The sequence below is a fragment of the Opisthocomus hoazin genome, chromosome 4, assembly GCF_030867145.1.
Source record: "Opisthocomus hoazin isolate bOpiHoa1 chromosome 4, bOpiHoa1.hap1, whole genome shotgun sequence".
NCBI lineage: Eukaryota > Metazoa > Chordata > Aves > Opisthocomiformes > Opisthocomidae > Opisthocomus > Opisthocomus hoazin.
The window spans coordinates 82,677,925-82,696,226 of NC_134417.1; the positions used below are offsets into that span (position 1 = coordinate 82,677,925).

Consider the following 18,302-nt stretch of genomic DNA (forward strand, 5'->3'; position numbering starts at 1 on the left):
CTAATGTCCCTTTAAGCAATGAATTAAACTTGTTTTTATTTACTATGTTCAATGCCTTTTCATTATTCAGGTTCAGTAGTTGCTTAGTGGCTTTGAATTTTTACAACTTTCAAGTCATAGCTATTAAAGCAGAGAGCACTTCAAAGCAGTATTTTGATGAAACTTTGTTCCTAAAATAGCTTTATTAAACTCCTAATGGCCTGTTTTTGGAGTCTGAGGTAGCATTTGCTGTCGTGTGTGCTATGTTAGGCTAACAGTAGTTTGACAGACAGCTTCAGTGTTAAATTTTACTTTTCATTGATTAGTGATTTGCTCTAACCTTTGCAAGAAAGGTTAGATGAGCTTAAAGATACCTTTGTGGGCAACTGTCTTAATCCCAGCTGTTTCTCGTCATTGAATTAAATGTAGAAAGAGTGCTACATAGAGATCTTACTGTTATGCATTTTAGTTCTTTTCAGGGGAGAACACAAGCATTTGCTGTTGCTAATAATAAATTTCCTAAATGAAACTCATTCATAAGTTTTAAAAAAAAAAACAGAAAAAAGTATGCTAATGAGGTTGGAGAAATTACTGTGAACATGCTTCAAATTTTGAGATCTTGCTAATGGGGAACATTGATATGCACCCATTTCAAAAAATTTTTTGCTAATGTTGCTTCTCTGGGCAACAAGACAGTAATTTGCATGTAGAATAAGGTGGTAAGATGTGAAAAGAATCAGAGGTCTACTTAACATCTGTTTATTCTCTAGGCTTTGTTTAAGTGTCATATGGAAGATAAGTAGAATGAGGAACTGAAAAGAATTTTTTTCCTTTTAGGCAGGGATTAATGTATAAGTAATACAAAAAATAATTACAGGCTGTGTAGGTTAGAGAGACTGAAGAGGTATTTCTGTACTCTGAAGCCATGCATAGTATGGTGTGAAATAGGAGGAGCATTACTTAACTTACAGCTAAGAATTCTGGCTCGATGTTTTTTCAATCCTCTTCACAAGTTATCAGAACTTGAATATGTGTAGTGGCTGTCTTCTCAGAAAACAGCATTTTGTAAGTTGGCCACAAGGCACTGGACAAATGTTCCATTGCTGTTTGAGCCAATCTTTTAAGTACTGCCCTGCACAGTGACATAAAATACAAGGTGGTTTTAAAAAAAAAAAATAGTACTTGGTTTGTTTATAATTATGAGTGCGCGATATACTCTTTAGGTAACACCATTTCCAAATACTGGATTTATCAATGGGTTCACATCTCCAACCTTCAAGCCTGCTGCTTCTCCATTGGCTACACTCAGACAGTATCCTCCAAGGAACAGGCAAGTTCAACCATCTTTTTAATGGTATACATACCATTTTACTATCTGGTGTGTGGGGTTTTAATCTGCTTATTTTAGTAACACCAGCTAGCTTGAAAATACTTGTGGAATTGAACCAAGTGCAAGGTTAAGTGAGGCCAAAGGGCAGATGGTGCTGCTGTTGTTAGTGGGTGTACTGTATGTAAATGGACTGTCTGAAAGCTGAGAACTTGTCTGTTCCATGATTTAGAGTATTCAGATTAAATATTCTGAATGATGACATGTGATCAGCAGGATTATTCATATAGTATTTTCAGTTTCAAGTAGTTTTTAGTAAAGTCACAGTTGAAAATAGATATGTGAATTATCAAGATTAGTTTTCACTGACCTTTTAACATGAATATTTATCATTCTTATGAATGAAATATGCAATAAAGGGCTAAAGATCTTGCTTCTTCTGAATTCGAGTATAGTCTTAGTCCTCAGAATATCTCTCATAGTACGTATGTTGAAATGACTTTTGAATTTGTAGGAATCCTAGCAAGTCTCATATACGACATACAATACCCAGTGCAGAAAGGGGACCTGGGCTTCTAGACAGTCCTACAATATTCAACTTTTCTGCTGATCGTTTAATCAATGGCATCAGGAGTCCACAGACACGACAGCCGGGACAAAACAGGACACGGATGCAGAATGCTACTACGAGTTACACCAAGAGGGAAGTAGGAACTGGACGGATGGAACAGACCAGCATTGACTCGTCTCCTGGATTAGGTAGAGGAAGGTGAGTGTACGCTGTAGTTGCCCTCTGAACAACACAGTATTGCTGCTTCTAAACTACTTTTAGTAAAGAGGTATGGTACTACTACTGCTCTCATTACTATTGTAAACGGAGACTGACTCTCTCAAAGCTAAAATCTTGGAAAGTACTTCAGAGAAATAGTCTGTTGTATTCTGATGTTTTGGTATTGAGTACATTTAGAATATAAGTCAAACAGAAAAGTTAGAAAATATATTTAAGCCAAGTTAGAAGGCATTGCAGATTTTAAACTGCTGCTTGGAGGGGCTTTATCTGAAGCATGGGTGGGGTAGAAGTGCTGAAAATGTTTTAGAGGGACTTTACGTGAAGTGAAAATAGACATTTTTCAGAAGTTACACAGGTAACAAAAAAAGACTAAAACCTTTACATGGATATTGAAAGGCTTTGTTTAAGCCTTATATGTAATCGGCACGGAGATGCTTTTAATGCGGGAATTATTTGTAACCAGTATATTCTTATGCTGACTTGTATAGTATCTGTACCTTTACTGAGCGCTTGCTAGAAGTTTTTCCTAAAACTTTTTTAATAACCTATCTAGTATAAAGATGGATGAAATAGAAATTTGAATTTCATTTCTCCTGTTTTCACCAACTGCATTCCAATCATTTATAGGCAAGGTTCTAATAACTGCTTTCTTTCCCCTAGGAAAAACTCATATGGCTACCGAAAGAAAAGGGAGGACAAGTTTACAGTGAGTGTTCATATTCATCTATAATAAAAGTAGGTTAACCAGGCAATAGCATGGATATTATGTGGAGTAGCAGGTGAGATAAGTTATTGCACAAGCAATTGTATGTCACAGTTGACTGAAGACAGCAGCTCATTAGTCACATGAGGTTTACTGCATTTGGGTATCAGAGAAGGTTGTCCGCTAATGCAGAAGTTAGGAGGAAGTTAAAATTACTCTTTTATAGTAGCAAAAAATTTCCATCTTAGTATTATTTCTCAGCATGCCAATGTACACATTTAGGGAGAGCTAAATAGCTAAGCTAAAGCTCAGAACGCTTGATACTTATTATTGTGCATGTAGATGTTGAAGAACATTTCATACATCCATGTGTCATAATGTATAGCTAGAATGTTGGTTAAGTGGTCAGTTCCATTTCTTAAATGCCTCTCCAGGTACCACTTGGTCAGGGTATGCTAGCACTATTGAAATATTACGGTTTTGGTAAACTTAAATTCAAGGCAAATACCTAAATAGCCTTGACACTTGAAAAGGCTGGACTAGACATTGTGTAGAAGAAAGAGTCTTTTTATAGGACTTAAGGTTTGATTTGATAAAACCAGACACTTACTTACAATTCGTTTTTGCCGCACATGGCATGTTCATGAAGTTGAACCAGATTATTTCCTTATTCATGTCACAATTGCAAAGTAACCCCACTGCATGAGCTGTAACTCTTTCTTAAAGGTCTGGAATTATTGCATTTGTGTATTTGTGGCTCCTGCTGTTGAGTAGCCTTATGGGACTAGGGTAAAGGAGCATCGAGTTTTGGAAAGTATAAAATGACAAGTGGTTCCTTCCCTTTAGTTGCTTCTAGTTCTCATCAAGCTTCTCAAAGCTCAGTGAGATCAGATTACATGTAGGACTCTCAGTACTACTTTCTTTTGCCCTTTCAGAGCTGCTTGAATTTTTAGATTGATGTTTTCCTGTCAACATTTTTTCTGTCTTTGAAAGAAGAAGGGAGCGGTACACGTTAGGTGTGTGTGAGTGGCTGGAGTGAAAGGATTACCTTGGACACTTACTGAGCAGAGAGGGTCTTCTGACTCAGCTGACTCCAAAGGTTATTTTGAGTGTAAAACTGGTAGACGTGAGTTCTTTGGAGACCTACCTTTCCCATCTCTCAGCAGCAGGCTTTCATTGCAGCCTGTGCAGCAGTCTCTTGTGGTCTCTTCTGGCCCATGAGTCTTTAGTCTGTGCTGTCCAGTGATGCAGCTTGAACAGAGGCGAGAGTTGCTGCACACCCACAACTGCGTACACTGGGAAGGAGGAGCGTACCCTGAAATTTTACCCCTTTAGACTGGAAATAATTGATTCAGGATCCTATTTCTTGTGTGATGTTCTAGTGGTTAGGTAGTATACATAGGACATCACTACAACCAGTTGTATTGGAATGGAGTGATCACTTCCATTGATTTTTTTTTTTTAGTTTGTAAAGGAAAAATTACGAAGAGTATGCATGCTTGCATAAGAGAGAGCATGAACCTTTTTGATCAGATTGTATCTGAGGCTGTAGACATAAGCCAATTACTCAACTTGTCATAACAAGTTGAATTGAGAATTTATGCAGTTGGTAGCTTAAGAGTCCATTTAAGTCCTCCCTGGTCTCACTAATTTAAGATGTTAATGCTACTGGTCTCTTAATATATTGGAATTTTTAGGACTCAGCTGTATAACAAAATGTTTGTAGCAAATATAAAAGCTTTATCTATCACAGGATGTAAGTTGTCTTAAACAAAACTAAGTGCTGAGATTTGAAGACCTGTTATAAAAAAAAAAGTTATTCCTTTGGCAGTTTGAGCTGGGTAAGTGTAGTCTCTCTTCATGAGCCTTTGACAGGTAATCTGACAGCTATGTTTAGAGATTTGCAGCCTCCCTTGCTGTAACACTCTTAAACTGTGTTCTGGGGGGTAGTGCTGGGTCAGCAGCAGTTCTAGAAGTTGTAGTTGTTCTTGCCTCTCTATTTATTCTTTCCCTACTTCCCTCCCAATACACACTTCTTTTGACATCATCTGTAGTTTGTGAAAAGGCCTCAAGGGTAGTTTTGTATCTATTCTTCATGAGAAGGAAGAGGAAAAAGCAGTAAGTAATGCAACACTTTTCTGTCCAGAAGCATTGTTCTCACATTCAGACCATCTTGACTATATACCCATAAATATTTTCCATTTCAAAATAGGAATCGTCTCAAGGATTGCTTTGCATTTGGTATTTTACAGCAGAGATCCTCTTAGCACGGGCCTGAGCCCAGTCATGAAATAGTTACTTCTTTGTTTACATGATGTAGATGAAGTTAAGGAGTAACTTCAGTTACAGCATGTTACAAAAGCAGTTTTATTTTTTCAATGTAAATAGAATTTAGCTTTACAAATCCTTACAAGTGATCTTTAACTGTGGTACTCAACTCCTAAATTGCTGTCTGTAGTGCAAAATAGTTGTATTTAGCCCATTGATTTTTTTTTGACTGGGACATTGTTTGTTGTCTTAGATTTAGTTAGAAAAATTCTCCCTGTTTCAAAAAACAGTTTTGACATTTATTTTTGTATTTTTACAAAGTGACGATACAAATTCAAATTAGTTAGATGAGAATTGCTGTTGTCTACAATACATGCAAGGCATGCTGTCTTGCCATTTCTTAATGTATCTGAACATGATAAAAGATTCTTTTTGAGTCCTGTCTTTCATTTAGAATGCTACCAACTGCACAGAAATGGACTTTATATTTTCACTATATCACGATGTCTAAATCAGTCTGGTTTCCTTTCTATGTCAGTCTGTGTCTATCCTGAAGGAATAGCCAGTGAGAAGACTTATTACTATACCAGTATCATTAAAGCTTATGCATATGGAATTTTTAAGGATGCTTATGCCATCCTATTTAAATGATAGCTAAATATTTTAAGGGCCACAGTGGAAATTAAAAGCATCTGTTCCTTGGTACTGTGTGGCTTTCTTTGGGAGGCGGGATAGGGGAAGCCTCTCTAGGTCTTCGCAGATATAAATCAAATACAAAGTACAGTTTAGAGTCCCATGTCTTTTCTGTCATCCAGTGCAGTAACCTCAACGTGTTATTTCTATTCCAGAGAGGCCAAACACAGTCTCCGCCACCCCCAAAACCTCCATCTCCTAGCTTTGAATTGGGTTTATCTAGCTTTCCTCCATTACCCGGGGCTGCTGGCAATTTAAAGACCGAAGATCTTTTTGAAAACAGACTGTCCAGTGTGGTAATAGGAACATCAAAAGAAAGAGTGAGTAACCAGTGTTCATTTTTGTTGGAAAAACAAACAATTGAATACTACTTATGTCCAGATTTGGTGGCTAACACATAGAAAAAACATGTGGTCTTACAAGGGTGATTAAGAAATGCTTTTAAAAAAACATCTGTCAAATGATGTGCCACCTTCACTTACATCTTAGAATATGTGGGGTATTCTCTTTGAAATGGTGTGGAATATGAGCACTGGTATAAGTAGATGTTAATAGCAAAGATTAGAAAATATGCCCTTTGCTGTTTGTAATTGCATCAGGCTTTTTGATAGACTCAGGTGAAAAATGTGATAAATTTTCCTCCTCTTTGAAAGTCAGGCTTCTGAGTTGTATGTAAAACACTTTAAAGTGACAGAGACAAACTTTTAAGCACCGAAATATAAAGAAGCTGCCTACGTGATCTCAGTACACTAGGCATCATAGCTGGAACATGAACTGTTACCAAAACCAGCTGGTTCCCAGTGTTGTCTTGTCATATTGCTTGGAAAGATAAAAATATACCAGAATGACTTGGCAACCACCACTTTCTACATGTAGTAGAGATGCAGTTGAAAATTAATGTTCAGTAGCTGCTCATAGAGTTCATTCTTAGAACTGTCTCCACCATGCCATCTGTGAGTGACAGTATGTTCTCCTCCATCAAGACTCATGTAACACTGTGTGCTGTGGAACAGTCCAGGCTATGGGAGTCGGTATTAGCTTTTTTGCTAGCTCTAATTTAACTTGTGTTTTTCTAGCTGTATCAGAACTGAAGTTAACACCTGGATATAGTGGTGCAAAGTAACTTGATGAAACACCAAAATCTCTTGCATCTTGTCTCTAAAGCCAGTCTATTGCAGAAGTGTTTTGTTTGGTGCCCGCATACTAGGGGTGGGTAGGGAGGGTGTTTCTTGGGAAAGGGAAGAGGGCAGCCTGCAGCTGAAGCAGTGGCTGTGCAGACAAGCCAGGGTTGTGTGCACAGCCAGGCTTGCATTTAAGGGGAACAAGCAGCTCAGTGACATAAAAGCAGTGTTTAACTTGCTGTCAGCCAGTATGCCAGATTGTAGTCTGTTCTTGGCAAAGATCTATCTATTTTTGAAGTATTTTACCTCTCTGATTTCTGAAGTGCATTTTGACTTTCAGGTTTTAAATGTAATTCCAGTACTTGCTATTGATACTGCAGCTGAAAACCCATGGCTCCTCCCATTACAAATCTAGTACTTGCTTTGCATTGTGCTTATTGTAAAGCACTTAACACTTTTCCCCTGTAGAGGCTGTCTTTATCAGTCAGGCACTGAGGTTTTATCATAGTGCAATTCACTGTTACATTAAAAATCTTCATTTGATTTCCCAATTTCTTTTTCTGTCTTGCATGAGTTGGTCTGTACCTTTGTCTAGAAGAAAGGGATTGCGCTGTTTTTCCTTGCTGGTGTTAGTAAGGAACAAGATAACAGCAACTGGCTCCAAAGAGTGATTGTGTTCTATAAAGGTGTTTGAGTTAACATTCAAATCTTGCCAGTGTATACAGGCTGCTTTTCACCTTGATCTCAATGTTTTTTCATGTCCCCTGACAGAGTTATGAAGTGCTGAAGTAGTTACACAGTGCTACTCTTGTTTTATAGGTGGGCAAGTCTGGTGTACAGAAGCTGAGTGAATTTAGGTTGCATGATTTCCAACAGCTGTTATCCAAGCATCATATCTCCGTGCTCTTTGCTTTGTGGTGGTGTTCTAGGGGTAGCTCTGGGGAATGGCAGGCGTTGATCATCCTGCATTTTCTAACTAAATGTCAGAAATGCATTTTTCAAGATACAAAGACTTCTTTCTCCTTTCTTATTTTGTGACAGTTCGTGCATGTGTCTTGAACCTGTTTGGTCTTTATCTGGAAGCACAGTATCACTTGGCCCTAGCAGAATCCTTTGAGGGCTATGGAAAAAGCCTCTCTTGCTTGGTAGCAAATTATGCTATAGCATAAGAAAGAGACTTATAACAAAAAAAAAAAATTTTTTTAAAAGGTTAGGGGTTTTGAACACCAGCTCTTAGGATGATGCAGAGTTAGAGCTTTGAAGATGACAGTTTAGTGCATAACTCTAGGAGACTTGTCTTAGCAGGCTAACTGTGGTTGTGTGAACAGGCATAAAGCCTACTTTGTCACCAGCAGGTGCAGAATTCCCAGTGTGAAAGAAGTGATTTTGTTGTCCAGATACGTTCCAAAGGGAACTAAGTTTCCAGCTCTTTGGGAAAGAGCCACAGTGTGTGATTTTGTCTGTGTTTCTAAATAATTGTAAAGCAAAAAAGTTAGTTGTTAAAATACATATATTGGATGGTTCTGTATCTTCATATAGTTAATTTACCCTTCTAAATCAACTTGTAAACTGTTTCCTGATTGTGTTAATATCCAGGCAAACCATATTAATTGGATATAATGATTGCCCTTCTGTGCCTTTTTTCCCTTCTTCAGAACATTAATGTGGATGCAAGTACAAACACTATTCCATCGGGAATTCCTCGAGAGCCATTGTTGCCAGTTTCTTCTACATTGCCCAGGACGTTTGAAAGGTCTCCTTCTCCATCCCAGTCTTCTGAGTAAGCACTTAGACATGGCTATCATTATTCTGCTCTGAATCATGTTTGCATTTTCTCTCATCAGAAGGCTAGGTGGAACACTGTAAATGGCTATTAAAATCTTAATCAATGAAAGAAATAATGTTTTGTTGTATATTGTAGTAAAGGCAGTAAAGCTTAATTTCTGAACAATATCATAATGGTGATTCAGTCATAACAGTTATTCAGCAGACAAAAGTTTAGTGTTGTGTTTTAGTCTCTGCAAGTATTTAAGTTTAGTGAATACCTTACTGTCTTGTATTTAGATAGCTTTGAAACTTAGAGAGTAAACCCATGATCCCATGGGTGGTACTGCTGTCCATACAATAAAGAGTTTTCAGTAAGATTTTATTTGGAACCTGCAAATCAAATTGAGGTGTTTGAGTAACAGGAGTAAGATAACTGAATAACCAAATGCTGTCAGAATGTCACAAATTACAGGTAGTGTCAAGTTCCACAGGAATATCTTTTTCAATATTTGGTAGCGTTTTTCAATGCAATGCTAGTTATAATGTACTAGGCAAATTATAGCTCTAACTTGTTACAGTCATACTCAGAGTTTTAGACCCATTATTAGATCACTCCTCTATCCTGAAGTTTCACTCATGAGCCTTGCTTCCTGCTGGATGCTTACAGGGACTCCAAGGTTGTGGATAAACAGCAGAGAGAGACACAGAGTACAGAAAGGCTTTCTTCTTCCACACTCAGTACTGCATGTAAATCGGTGCAAGTCAATGGGGCTGCCATAGTAAGTGACCTTATTACTTCACTTTCTCTTAATGATCCAGTTTGTGTTTAACAGAATATGGTTTCTGTTGCCACCCAGTGTTGCTTAATCATGTCAGTCCAGCATCCTTAAATTTGCCCGGGGTCCTTAAATTTGCATGGTGGTGGCCTCATGATTGCTTGCGTGATGCAATTCTGCAGTGAACAGTGCAAAAGTGTTCAGGATAACTTGGCAAATGATAGCTCTTTATCTGAATTCTCCTCTTGTTAGTGTCCTTGAGGTAGAAGCATTAGTACAGCTGTTGGTATTTAAACCAAAGTATTCCATCGTCTTTCAGCTGGTTTAGAGTTTGCTTGAACTGGAATTATTTTGCCCTATCACAGTACCCCATTTTTCTGGCATACTGTTTTGCATGTTACCTTGTCTGTACAGCTGCTGTAAACTTCATACTTAAGCCCTTATCTGCATATTTTAACGCAGCAATCTTTTAGGACAGAGACTTCACCTTTTTTGTTCACAAAAGGATTTTTTTCTCAGGATGCTTTGTTTAACTCTGTCCTGTTTGCTTTCAATTTCACAGGAACTGCGAAAACCTAGTTATGCAGAAATTTGCCAGAGAACAACTAAGGATCCTCCTACATTGCAACCCCAGAAAGAACAGAAGCCGAACACTGTAGCATGTGGGAAAGAAGAAAGAAAGCCCACAGAAACAATAGAGAAAAACAGAGAACCTCCTCCTCCTCCTGCTAAGTCACATCCTGGACAACCCAAAGACCAGAGGAGACAGTCAGGACGCAGATCATCCCCTCCAGCCGTTGGCAAACGCTTAAATAAAGAACAGAATACCCCTCCAAAATCTCCTCAGTGAAGCTAACACCTGGGAGGGATTCGAAAAGAGGTCTGCTTCCCACAAATTAAACCCATGTTCCCACTGAGATACCTGAGAATGAGTTGCTGGTTAGGAGCTTGCAGTGATACTAGGCATATAACAATGCCTGCAAGTTATTTTTCTGTGAAATACTTTTTCCCCTCTTGAACAAACATTCTATTTTTCTGGATATTTCTGGATAGTTGTTCTAAACCTTACATTTAGGTTGGTGCTTAATTGGAGGTGAAGCTTAGTGTGATTATTTTTTTCAAGATGTAAAATATTTGTCTTTCAAAAAATCAACTTTTTATTAAGCCTCTCTGTGGCTGTGTGAGTGCAAGCTCTGTATAGTGAGTTTTTTCTAAACTGTTAAGCAGAAATGTGCTGCTGCAATATTTTTAATAAACTGGTCTGCAAGTACATATCTAAAGTGTCCAAACGACTGATAACGGCAGCTAGTGTGTAGAGTGCAAGGAAGTAGACGTATTTTACGAATTAGTATGACCTTGAAGATTTTTTTTTATTGGGCTGCTGTACTAAGTGTCAGCAAATGAACTTGCACTTTTAGGTTAAATGAGTAGTTGTTTCTAGCGTTTTTAAAAATTTAATCTTTTTTTTGTTTTGCACACACAGAATGAATCCTATGGAGCACCATAGCAGTCTTTCTAAAATATTTCCTTTTTTGACTTACTGCAAGCAAGTAACCATCTTCTCACTCCAGAATAAAACTGATGTTATAATTTGCAAATACAAAGCACATTGTGAATAGAAAGTAATTAAAGTCTGTGAGCTTCTATGGTGGTGAAGCCCGTTAGTGGATGTTATCAGGAGAAGGCACTGTAGCCTCCTTGTGATAACCATAGCTTCCCTGTGCTTGTAAGGGAGTTAACTGAGTCAGCGCTGTATGTTCTGGTTACCCCTGTGCTCGGTGTAGACTTTTTTTTTTTAGACTCTGCCCCAAGTGCTCTTTGAAAGAGTTCATATCTTAGTCAGCCTTGTGTTGACGTCTTCCTGTAACTACAAGCATTGGTGCACGGATTTAAATTTTTCAGGACGTGAGAGAATGGTGTTTGTTTTGTGTGGTGGAGGAAGAGATCCCTGATATTTACCTCTGGGCTGAGGTTTCTCACACTTACTTTAGAAGTGATGCGCTTTCTGAAGGACAAGGATGCACTAAATTAGCAAGTTTCTAATAAAGCTGAATATAAATTATTTTTGTTTTAAAATGCCTGAAGTTTTTCTTTAAGCGTTTAAACTGCAGGAATTTCAGACAAACTCATTCCTGCTGACTATGACAGTACAGTTTATTCCACAAAAATGTTTATTTAAACAACTGATTTTTTTAAAGAATTATTTCCATCCAATATTTAAAGACTTGAATTTTATTTAAACTTGAAAATGACTTTGCCTTAACTTTTGTACAAGACAGCTTAGAGTTAATGAGGTCTGACCCCGTGGAGGGTTAGCATGAGTGGAATACAGAATTACTCAGTTACAGTATGTATCTATTGTCACTGGTCTTACTGGGTAAACATACTGTAGTACAGGAACTAGCAGCAGTTTTTGTAATATACCTTAAAGATCTTAAACAGTTGATCTTTTTCAGATTGTTGAAAAACCTGTAAATGCAAATAGTCAATACTGTATTAAATATGTGCACTTGGAAGTGTGTGCTTTGCTTGTACAGTTGTAAATAATCAGAACATATAAAAAGGTACCCTAAAGAAAAAATCTGATAAAAATTATTGATATTATAAATGTTGCTGTTGAGCTGGATGTAGATAAACTAAATGTTGTGGTTTGAATATTACTTTAATCTGTTGGTTTTTTTCTTATTTTATTCTGGTGTGCTGAACTGACTCTGCCTCTTCACTGCAAAAGGGAAATGGAATGAAAGTCTTATTTGAAAGCCCTCAAATGTTTTCCTAAGTCCCTCTTAAAACAAGCGATTTAACCAATTCAGAAGTGTTCTACAATGTAAATAAGTGAATTTCAGCAGTCAAATTGTAATTTTAAGTCATTAATAAAATCAGATTCAATTGGAAAAAAGACTTCAGACTGCTACAGAAATATTCACTGAAGCTTACTTGTCTGCTTTCAAGAGTACCAGTGCTTTTCTTAGTGTACCTTTCATAGAACTGTAAAGTAACTACAGAAATTGACTCCTGATAAATTTCCTGCTACAAGCATCAACTGGTGACTAGCTGACCTTTCAAGTCTGGCCTGTTGGATGCTGCAGAATTGGTCAGAATAGGGCATGCTGGAATCTGTTGATTTTTCTTGTTTAGAAAGCGCACTTTGTGAATGCTGTGGGAGGAGGTGGGACTCCGACAACATCGCCCAAACTGCTCAACTAGTTCTGTCATCGGATTTTGAATCCAATTCTCCTTTCCCCAGTGGCAGTGAAAATGGTAGCTAGATTTGTTGTATGGCTTAGGCCGGCTGTATGATTCATGTTGTTTGTCTGCTGGCAGTGAAAGGCTCACCAGCTGCAGCAGCTGCAGAGGTTCCTGTCAGCGGCTGTGCGGCTGCTCCCGATGCTTGCCTGGTACCCGAGGTAATCCGGCGGGGCCGGCAGGATGCTGTGTGCTGCTCTCCTCTGTTCTGCTGCCCTTTGCTAGGTCCATACACTGTAATTACTGCTCACCCGGCAACACTCGTTGCGTCCAAAGTTTAAACCTTCCTCTGATGTGGTTTTTATAGCTTTTTTTTAAAAAGAAAAGTGACAGGCCAAATAGCTGTGGCATACACAACTTAACCGTACTGTGTTTTACTTTGAGATTATCCCCCCCCCCCAGTCAATGACAAAGTGGAGTTTTTGGAGTAGAGTTGTGAAGTGGCATGCAGACTGTTGCTATGATACACAGAGATTAAAATGTGGCTTTTAAAATGAAAAACCTCCCAAAAGCAGTAGCTGAGTTAGATTCAGGGACACAGTAATTAAAATTGTCATTGTACCTTGTAGGACTGTGTGATGATGCTTTTCATTCTGAAAAGTCAAAATGGGATCTGAGACTCTTCCAGGGGTTTAAAGAAAACAAAGGTTGCTTTTAAAACTTAAATGTTGTTTCAGATCAGTCCCCTGCCATGCCACTGTCGTTTGCCACTTAGAAATCTGTGAACCATGGCAACTTTTTACGTTGCAGAGTTATCCTTCGAAGACTTCAGCAGCTGGGCTAGAAAGGCCCTTGTCTGAACGTGGTGCGGTGTCACGAGCAGCAGCGGAGCGTGATGGTGCGTAGCTGTCTCTGTACCTCCTGCTGCTAGCTACGGTTAGGGGTGTTGATGTGCTTTGTAACCTGTTACGCTAACAGCAGCAGACAATCGAAGACGTCTGAGGAGACCTAACAGCTGCCAGTTCGTGAAATAGAAGTGTAATATGGGAGCCTTCTTGAGGGTTTTTGTTTTTGTTGTTCTTCCATTAAGACTGGAATCAAGCTTACATGTAAACTATCAGTAATTTAAGTTTCCTTTTGTGTCATAAAATGTAAAACTGTCTAATTTGAAAAAATATGTAGGTTATGAAAAATAAAGATTTAGGCACTGTTGAATTCCTGATTTTTTTAATTAAACCTTTCTTCAGCAGTATTTTTGGTTACCTTTTGTCTTTTGCTCCCATTTTTGGAAATTGTTTATTTCTAGTTTTGGGGAAAAATCTTTGCTTTACTGTTCAGCACAGCTGTTGTAACCATCACCTAAGGCTATGTAGCAGCAGCAAGAACACCTGTAAGATAACTGAGGGCAGCAATGTCTATCTCTTAGGTACCTATGGCTGCTTAACTTTCTTTAAAAATAAACACAAAAAGCTGATGTGATGTTTTGTTTACCAGAGGTTATCTTCATTAGTGATTTCCTGAAATTATTAGATAAGGCCTTGACTTGGTCTGAAGTGTGGATTTTAAAGTTTTGGTTAACACTCTGCTTGCATGGCTCTTGAATTCGGAGATGTCCTGGGATTAATTTTGACTTTGACTGGTTTTGGAGGTTGTCCTGGCTGTGCCTCTAGGAAAGAAGAGCTGCTGGGCTATCCTACCTCTAAGTAAAAGAGCGAACTTGGAAATACTCGAAACCCTTTTTTTAGGTTTGTTCTCATTCAGCTATATCTAATCAATTATAACAATGAGCATAAGCATGGAAATATTAACAATTACTGTGTTTTATAAGTATCTTGGGAAGTATTGCAGTATTATTCTTCAGGCTGGATGTTCTGTAGGTTTCTGGACAGGTTAGGCTGCTTGCTGCTTTATTTCTCACCTCCTGTCTGCTCAACAGCATAGGGCAACACAGCAATATCAGTGTTCACCAGGCACTGCAGGTTTCTCTGTTGGAAAAGCTTGGTGTGTCAGTTAAACGTTAAGCTGTGGTGGTGATGTGGACTACAAATAGTTGAAGGCGACCAGTTTTCACTTCAGCCTGGAGTATCCTGTTCTGCCCTTGGAACTTAGTTTTCTATTACTTCAACATATAGAAATACATGGAAATCTGTCAGCAATGTTGCCATAATCGTAGTGCGGGTCTCCAGGACCGCCCCAGCTTTGGCAGAAATCAGGGATTGATTTGTTCGTGCAGCAAGATTCGGCAGTGTCCCCTTAGTGCTAGTTTTCCCCAGTGCGAGGTGATGTTGGATGATGGCTGCACCAAGGTTCCTGTTGAACAAATTGTTTCGTTTCTGCTTGGGCATGAGGAGAAAGTGAATATGGAAGATGACATGCGATTGAGTATCCAGAAGTTGCCTATTGTCACAGAAACTGTGACTCAGTGCCTTTTGATACTAAGGCTTCTTTAGAAAAATGATTTTATGAAGATTTCAGTTTTCTGATATGCTTTTACTTCACAAGCCTCTGGAAGTTTTAAGACCTGCTATTCTGTGGATTATCACGGCCAGTGCAACTTTTCAAGTCAGGGAAGTGACTGAAATTCAAGTTCTGCTGGTTTATAGGTGTAAGTAACGTTACCCACTTCGTCTGCGCTTGTGAGAGCAAAAGCGGTGTAGCAGTGCAGAGCCTTGGTGCCATCGGCTGCTGCAGCACCCGCTCCCGGCATGGACAGACACCTTCCTACAACTCGGTGTTCAGCTTAAGCTGACGGAGTAGGAACTGGCTCCAGGTGAAGCGGTGCATGGGGTACTGTTTCTGAGCTCTTCGGCCAGTTAAGCACAGCACTGCACTGAGGAGGCTGGCCGGCCCGAGCTGCGCCGTGTCCTTCCTGTGTCTGCTCCCTCGCGTCGTCGGCACACTGGCCTGTCTGAGAATAACAGAGAATGAGGGTTTTTCAGAATAGGCCAGAAGCTGTTGTCGTACCATCAGCAGGATGGAGGAAGGGGCAGGAATACACAGTCAGTGCCCAGAGGGGACTGGTGCAGTAATAGTCATGGCAGGGACAGTGTCTTACCTCAGCCAAAAAGTGAGCGTTTCTACAATGACCTTGTGACAAATGGGAGGTAAAAGGTTGTGGCTTAAAGGTAGCCTGGCTTGCACGGGTGAACGTGGCTCAACTCGTCAAGCTTGGTCATTTTTGACCCTTATTTTCGCAGTGGGGAGATGAGGAGAAAGGTCTGGGTTCTGCTTTGGCCTTTTTGGTTATTCTTACATACGAGCTGTGAATGTGCTAAATCTTACATCTGTCTCATGGCGATAGAAGTCTTTGTGCAGCGGCTTGTCACAACTGGCTTGGGAGCATTCCCTGTTCAGCGAAATGGAGGGCAGAACGCCTGTGTGCTGGGGGAAGGGTGTCCAAGATAAAATCACCCCCTAACCTCTCTTAAATTCCCGTCAGGTTGAAGAGCAAATTGCTGTGTGTGCTGGTGTTACGTGTGTGTGGTACGGAAACCATCCTGCAGCCTGACGGCTTTACGTCCCACTTGCTGCAGGGAGATGGTGTCTGCAGAGTAGTAAATCTGCCACGGCTGAGGATGCTCTGAGGAAGGAGGGATAAGTGGATGAATTTAGGGTTGTAAAACACACCCGAACTAGGAAGATCTATGAAATCTACACAGACAGAATTACTGCAGCTCCCCTGGCCAGCCCTGTGCCCTGCGCTGCGTGGGGACCAGAGGCGGGGAGATGGGCAGCTCCACAGGCTCTCCAGAGAAGGCCTCTTCCTGAAAGGATGCTTCTCGGGGATCCGTGGTGCTGGTGGCTGGCCTTGCCTACGCAGTCTTACTCCTCTGCTGGGAGGAGTGCGATTTCTATCTTGTTTCCCTTTAGAAATAGGGCGTGTAAGATTTTTTTTTTAATTTTTTTTTTTCAGTCATTTTTCTTCCCTGGGTATATATTCTCCTCCTCCTTTCTCTCGTGATTCGGCGCGCTCATTCTGGGCTCATTCTGAGCTGCATTGCCTGTGGGAGGTGGCAGCTGTGGATCACTGCTCCGAAGGACTATGCCTATTTTCAGAAATGCAATAGGCTCAAGCTCAGCATTTTGAAACGTTTCAGTTTGCTGGAGGGTTTTTTTTTATCCCACATATTAAAGCAAATTTGGTACTCAAAGGAGGATTATCTTGATGTGTGTCAGTTCTTAGGTTCCCAAACTATAACGTATACAACAAATTCAAAAAAGTATGCTCTATCTTTGAATATTTATAGCTTTTTCTGGGTTTATGTGATACGAAGTTCTTCGTTTCTACGTTTGGTGGAATCTGTGTCCTTCCTACGTGCTGGCAAACGCTAGCTCCATCTTCTCTTGTATGACTCACGGTGGTACTGAGGGAAGATGCCTGCCTTGAAGCTATGGCAAATAAGCGCCGGAGAGACCTGTGGAGTCAGACAGCAGACATTGAAGTGACCGGTTTGCTAGAGTGATTTTCTCGGAGGATTCAATTGCTTGGACTGGCAATCAAATGCTTCCTTGGTAGCAAATCCTGTTTCGGATAAACCTTTGTATTTTAGTTTTCGTTTGAATTAGCTCTTTGCATGGAGACCTAAGCTCAGCTGTGCTGGCTGCCATCCTCTGTACCTATGCATGTTTTCATCCTGGCCTAGAAAATCTGAAGGCAGCTGCGTCGGGTTGGATACGTGGACATTAGGTGCCAGGTTTAATGCACACTGAGCTTGAAAATCAGAAAACCAAGAGGTGCTCTTTGGAACTGGTTTTTAGTTCTGATAGGGAAAGGGGGATATAGGTGCTGTGAGTTGTTCCAGAACGAGAAGGCGGGGATGTGCGGCGGAGCTGGACCTGGTGACTCGTGCAAACAGCACACCGCATGCCTCACCCTTCAGCCATAGCAAGTGCTGCCGTTTCAGAGGTTCTGGCATCTCAGGACGCGGCAGAGATTAGCTGTCTTTCGGAGCGAGAAGCCTCTTCTTTGTTTCCCCATTAAATTGCGTAGAGTTGCCTGAAACCAGATGTGCTAACCCCTTCGCCTGTAACTTCAAGCTATAGTTTCTACTGAGGGTTGCTCTTCAACTGTAGGAAGGTGAGCTGCTGATGTTTGGCTGTTGTATTGCTGGCCATGATATATCAAAGATTGGTTTTGTTGACCTGAGTGTTGTAGACTTGGTGATCATGACCGGCTGGAGGAATGAGCCGACCGAAATCTTACGAAGTTCACCAGAGAGGCATGCGAAGTCCTGCCCCTGGTGAGGAATAGGGCCGTGCACCCGGGGCAGGGACGAGCTGGGAAGCAGCTTTGCAGGAAAGGACCTGGTGGGTGCGGGTGGGCAATGCTCTGGACAGGAGCCAGCAATGTGCCCTTGCGGGACGGAAGGCTGAGGGCACCCTGGGCAGCATGGGGAGCAGCAGTGCCAGCAGGTCGAGGAAGGTGATCCTTCCCCTCTGCTTGGTGCTGGTGAGGCCACTCCTGGGGTGTTGGGCTGGGCTCCCCAGTCCAAAAAGTCATGGACGTGCTGGAGTGAGTCCAGTGAAGGGCCATAACGATGATTAAGGGATTTGGAGCATCTGTCATACAAGGAGAGCCTGATGAGAGCTGGGACTGTTCCACCTGGGGAAGAGACACCTCAGGGAGATCTTATCTCTGTGTACAAACACCTGATGGGGGGAGTAAAGACGATGGAGACAGACTCTTCCCAGT

At 40.5% G+C, this 18,302-nt stretch overlaps 1 protein-coding gene across 5 annotated transcripts in view; it reads left to right on the forward strand.

Annotated features, from left to right (window-relative positions):
* LARP4B (La ribonucleoprotein 4B) overlaps positions 1 to 13,825 on the forward strand; it is a 58,143-nt gene extending 44,318 nt beyond the window's left edge. For 4 of the 5 annotated variants that reach the window (XM_075419732.1, XM_075419730.1, XM_075419728.1 and 1 more), the window contains 7 exons: positions 1,203 to 1,309; positions 1,821 to 2,075; positions 2,757 to 2,802; positions 5,916 to 6,080; positions 8,537 to 8,661; positions 9,316 to 9,427; positions 9,987 to 13,825. In XM_075419732.1, coding sequence (XP_075275847.1) covers positions 1,203 to 1,309; positions 1,821 to 2,075; positions 2,757 to 2,802; positions 5,916 to 6,080; positions 8,537 to 8,661; positions 9,316 to 9,427; positions 9,987 to 10,274 — 1,098 coding nt within the window. In that variant the 3' untranslated portion in view covers positions 10,275 to 13,825. The remainder of the gene's footprint in view (positions 1 to 1,202; positions 1,310 to 1,820; positions 2,076 to 2,756; positions 2,803 to 5,915; positions 6,081 to 8,536; positions 8,662 to 9,315; positions 9,428 to 9,986) is intronic. The other variant, XM_075419729.1, reaches the window with a different exon arrangement.
* The last annotated feature ends 4,477 nt before the right edge of the window (positions 13,826 to 18,302 follow it).